Consider the following 5,815-nt stretch of genomic DNA (forward strand, 5'->3'; position numbering starts at 1 on the left):
AAACATCTGAACGTTTCTGCCGACAATTGGAAATCGTGTGTGTGACATGTTTGTGCTGTGAGGCAGCCCGGGGTGTCTTGTCAAAACAGGTGTCTCAATCTGGGCCCCTGTTAGTCTCTTGATCTTATTCTCTCTCGCACGCGATCGCTCTCTCTCCCTTGCTCACTCTGTTTCTCTCTGACACTTTCAATTAAATTCAAGAAACAAAGTTTATTGATATGGAAAGTGTAGCAACTTACAAACTCAAACATTTTGCCAAAGCAAACGTGTAAGAACCTTGAAAAGAAAGAAATAATAAATGTACACAGCAGTTCTGTCTCTCCGACTCCTCCTCTATCTGACTCCTCCCCCTCTCCTGGTTATGTCAATCAACTGGTGCTTCACCGTGTGTGTGTGTGTGTGTGTGTGTGGTGTGTGTGTGTGTGTGTGTGTGTGTGTGTGTGTGTGTGTGTGTGTGTGTGTGTGTGGATTTGTGTTACCTGTCAGGTTGTATTTAAACAGTGGTTCTAGATAGGAGACCTACATGCTGACCTTTCACCCCTGTCTCACCTCTATATATACACACACTCCCACATTTCCTGAAGATATCGAGCCTGACACATGAGGGCTTATGAATAACTCAAATAAGACACACACACACACCACACACACACACACACACACACACACACACACACACACACACACACACACACACACACACACACACACACACACACACACACACACACACACACACACACACACACACACACACACACAATCACAGATATATCAGTGTTTCAACAGCATGTCGTGTCCTGCTCCGTCTCAGTAGAATGTTGTTGTCCTCTCATCTCTTGTTCTCTCTCTCTCTCTCTCTCTCTCTCTCTCTCTCTCTCTCTCTCTCTCTCTCTCTCTCTCTCTCTCTCATGGCTTAGTCTTGGAGAGTAAGCCATGCTGACTGTCTAACTACAGAGAACCCTCAGCTCTATGCCTGATCAATGGCAAAAGTTACTTTTTTTGTCTGGTACTTTATCCTTTTAACTCCCCTCAATTCACTGGATGCGTCCCAATGGCACCCTATTCCCTACGTAGTACACTACTTTTGACCCAGGCCCATAGAGCTCTGGTCAAAAGTAGTGCACTATGTAGGCAATGGGTTGCCATTGGGACACAGACAGTGTAGCTCAGATAGTTCAGCTGGTAATTCCCCTCAGAGAAGTGTTCAGTAGGCCAGGCTTAGAGAGCTGCCTCCAGGGTTGAGGGATCAGGTAGGCAGTGAGTGAAGGGATGTTGTGTGTGTGTGTGTGTGTTGTACCTTAGTTTCCACTGCACCAGTGGAGGATATTGCAGAGAGCGCGGTGGAGGAGGAGAAGCCCGGCCCCTGGACAAACAGAGACATTATTGTGTGTGTGTGTGTGCGGTACTCAAAGGAGCAACTGACAGAGGGGGCATTGATGCACCCTGGGCTGAGACTCCTTACAGCCCAACACTGTGAAGAGGAGGAAACATCCCACACAAACCTACATGTTATTTGTCATGTACTGTATAATGACATTACTGTGCACTCCAAGCACCGTTGCAGATAATGATGCAATACTGAAATAATCGTGTGTGTGTGTGTGTGTGTGTGTGTGTGTGTGTGTGTGTGTGTGTGTGTGTGTGTGTGTGTGTGTGTGTGTGTGTGTGTGTGTGTGTGTGTGTGTGTGTGTGTGTGTGTGTGTGTGTGTGTGTGTGTGTAGGAAGTCATTGAATCCACCAGACATTTGTTATGTGGAGTAACTTGATAAATGACTAAGAATAGTGATCTGTAGTTTTCTTTGATGATCCCTGCCACACTCCCAGTCTGTTCACTGTTGACACTGGGCTGCTATTGCAGCATACACATACATACAAACACCGCTCAATAGGAATGCAGTGTTTTCATTCCCCTGACCCAGCCTGTCACAAAGACATTATAGTGGGCAGTGTGCTGTTGGATCTGGCCCAAGCAAACACCATAGATTCCTGTCATCACACACACAATATATGAAGTGTCAGTCATAAGTTTGGCCATACCTACTCGTTCAGGGGTTTTTCTTTATTTTTACTATTTTATACTTTGTGGAATAATAGTGAAGACATCAACTATGAAATACATGTAGTAACCAAAAAAGTGTTAAACAAATCAAAATATATTTTAATTTCTTCAAATTAGCCACCCTTTGCCTTGATGACAACTTTGCACACTTGGCATTCTCTCAACCAGCTTCACCTAGAATGCTTTTCCAACCATCTTGAAGGAGTTCCCAAAATGCTGAGCACTTGTTGGCTGCTTTTTCTTCACTCTGCAGTCCTTCTCATCCAAAACCATCTCAATTGGGTTGAGTTCGGGTGATTTGTGGAGGCCAGGTCATCTGATGCAGCACTCCATCACTCTCCTTCTTGGTCAAATTGCCCTTACACAGCCTGGAGGTGTGTTTTTGGGTCATAGTCTTGTTGAAAAACAAATGACAGTCCAACTAAGCGCAAACCAGGTGTGATGGTGTATCTCTGCAGAATGCTGTGGTAGCCATGCTGGTTAATTCTGCCTTGAATTCTAAATAAATCACTGACAGTGTCACCAGCAAAGCACCATCACACCACCTCCTCCATGCTTCACGTGCAGAGATCATCCGTTCACCTACTCTGCGTCTCACAAAGACACGGCGGTTGGAACAAAAAATCTCAAATTTGGTCTCATCAGACCAAAGAACAGATTTCCACCGGTCTAATGTCCATTGCCCGTGTTTCTTGGCCTAAGCAAGTGTCTTCTTATTGGTGTCTTTTTTAGTAGTGGTTTCTTTGCATCAATTCGACCATGAAGGCCTGATTTACGCCGTCTCTTCTGAACAGTTGATGTTGAGATGTGTCTGCTACTTGAGCTCTGAAGCATTTCTTTGGGCTGCAATATCTGAGGCTGGTAACTCCAATGAACTTATCCTCTGCAGCAGAGGTAACTCTGGGTCTTCCACTACTGTGGTGGTCCTCATGAGAGCCAGTTTCATCATAGCGCTTGATGTTTTTTTTTTAAGTTCTTGAAATGTTCTGTGTTGACTGACCATATCTTAAAGTAATGATGGACTCTTGTTTCTTTGCTTATTTGAGGTGTTCTTGCCATAATATGGACTTGGTATTTTACCAAATAGGGCTATCTTCTGTATACTACCCCTACCTTGTCACATCACAACTGATTGGCTCAAACATATTAAGAAGGAAATAAATTCCACAAAATACAATTTAACATGGCACATATGGTAATTGAAATGCATTCCAGGTGACAACCTCATGAAGCTGGTTGAGAGAGTGCCAAGAGTGTGCAAAGCTGTCATTAAGGCAAAGGGTGGCTACTTTAATTGAACTTGTTTTTTTTGCGTACTACATGATTCCATATGTGTTATGTCATACAATGTAGAAAATAGTCAAATTAAAGAAAAACCCTTGAATGAGTAGGTGTCCAAATTTGACTTGTACTGTATATCAGACACACTCGGTCACGTACACACTCTTCTCATCTCTCTCACACACACTCGCAACACTATGATTGATTTATCTGGCTCCTCCTAGGTTGGTGTCTGTATCTAAACCAGCAGCACAACCATGACAAAGAGGATTTCTCTACCAGACTGACCCTCTGTGAGGCACTGAAAATCTATGGGTGATGAAAAAGCACTTTGCATCAAATCGCCCCCTCAAGCTACAGACTCTATGATTGAGTGTACACACACACACACACACAGATGAATTGCCTTTGATTATTTTCTCACACACATAAAGAATGAGGACTCTTTCCAGGAACTCTATGTTATGATTGGTGGGGTCTATTTCAATCAACTCCTGACCGGCAGCCAATAACAACAGCAGGGGATGTGTGTGAGGTCTGGGTGTTTGTGATTGGATGGCTCGTCGCTGATCGTCTGGAGGACACTTACTGGTGTGTGTTCTTTCCCTCTTCCCAAACACCCAGAGAGAGATGCGATGCCAGTTTCCAATGGCCTTGGACTGTGGCAATGTGTCTGACACGGATAGACAGAGGAAGAAGCCTTGATTCTTTATTTTTATTTGTTGGGCCCATGGTGCTATTCGGCATCCTTTGAAAGGCTGTCTTGTTGTGTTGGATGCTGAATGCTGAAGCCTGTCCACCCCCTCCGCACCCCCACCCCACAGACACACACACCACCTTATCTCCACAACGCATCTCTCTCACATTCACACACCAGACCGGACTTCCTTTCTGTCGACAAGAGGTAGCCAGTCAAGGCTAGTCGAGCACAGTTGCACTTCCTCCCAGAGGCTAGGGGCGTAGAACCCAGATAATTCTGATTTGTTGAAGTCCTCTCGGAAAGTAAAATACTTCCCCGGGCCGCTCAGACTTAAAATATACTTATTCACACTCTAGATTGGATTAACTCTGTCTCCATGGCAACAAGTGAGCCCTTTTTACGATCTCATCTTCACTCCCAAATGACCCAACCTTCAGTGCAATGTGTATTGCTCCAGTACGACCTCCACTGTAGTGTAAACCATTGTCTTATCCCATGGCATGACGCCTTCGTAGTAGCTTACTAGGTACAGATCAGAACCCCGGGGTACTAGTGGAATAGCCTGGATAGGATCCCAGTCTGTTTATGCTTTAGCCACTACTGTACAACTGTTGTCTGCACCCTAAAACCATCATGCATGTAAATGAAGCCATACACGCACATTTACTTAACATTACTGCGCTAATTGAGGTAGTGTTGACATGCTCCACTAGCAAGTACAACCTCTACCTGTGCTAATGGACAACGGGTGTGTGTGTGTGTTTCCTGTTTGAACCTCTCAGGGTCAGCCTGGTCTCTGTCCCCCTCTAACTCCAAATGTCAGGAGGAAATGGAGCAGAAACAGTCATTGCTTTGAAGTGTGTCGTGCTGCGTCGGTCGCCGACGGCAACACGGGGGTAATTGTGTCAGTGTGCGTGGCTGAACTCTGTTTGATCGCCACGGTGATGTCACCGTATGGACTGATTTAGCCTTTTCCCAACCTAACCCTCATCATTTGATCTGAGACTTGACTAGAAACCCCTCATGTGAGTTTGACACAACCCCCAACACGTCCACCTCAATGTGTACTTGTGCACGACATGTCCACAACCTTCTATTACTGCTGAGTAACCGTGTGTCTGTGAGAGACTGACATGTGGTCACATCACGTCCCACTACGTACCCGGGCCTGGAGCTACGGGCCCCCTATGTAGTCACATCACGTCCCACTACGTACCCGGGCCTGGAGCTGCGGGCCCCCTATGTAGTCACATCACGTCCCACTACGTACCCGGGCCTGGAGCTGCGGGCCCCCTATGTAATTTGAATACCGCCTCACCGTGCCCAAGTATTAATTGTTGATGCGGGTCCATCACGTCTACCATTTGATGAGAAGATCTTTCTTTAATGTAGCCTTTATGATAAATGATCCCACTGATGCCACTACATACGTCAGCGTGATATTTTAGTGTATTGATGACAATAAATCCAATTAACTTGCTAAATAAATCATATTATTTAATAGTTTCAATGCCATGTTTAGATAATGAAATGCATTCTTGGATTCATTGTGCAAATACTTTCCAAAGTGTTGTTGTTTCTGTCATCGTTGAGCTAGCTAACGAGACAACGGCCGTAAAAATGAGTAAAGAGAGAAAGTCGAGAATAAAAAAATTACGGATTTAAAAAGTGGAGCCCAAAAGGCCAAAAATGAGAAAGCAAAGGAGGTATCAAAATGTTTCATTTTTCAGATGCAGTTCAAGTGCAGCCGTTTACTAGCACAAGCAATGTAA

At 44.8% G+C, this 5,815-nt stretch overlaps 1 protein-coding gene across 1 annotated transcript in view; it reads right to left on the reverse strand.

The window, feature by feature from the left end:
* Positions 1-1,384, reverse strand: part of LOC124016416 (phospholipid phosphatase-related protein type 2-like) — a 38,295-nt gene extending 36,911 nt beyond the window's left edge. Inside the window, exon 1 of the mRNA XM_046331977.1 lies at positions 1,301-1,384. Within this exon, the coding sequence (XP_046187933.1) occupies positions 1,301-1,384 (84 nt within the window). The remainder of the gene's footprint in view (positions 1-1,300) is intronic.
* Positions 1,385-5,815: the final 4,431 nt, after the last annotated feature.

Source organism: Oncorhynchus gorbuscha, linkage group LG26 (genome assembly GCF_021184085.1).
Source record: "Oncorhynchus gorbuscha isolate QuinsamMale2020 ecotype Even-year linkage group LG26, OgorEven_v1.0, whole genome shotgun sequence".
Classification (NCBI taxonomy): Eukaryota; Metazoa; Chordata; class Actinopteri; order Salmoniformes; family Salmonidae; genus Oncorhynchus; species Oncorhynchus gorbuscha.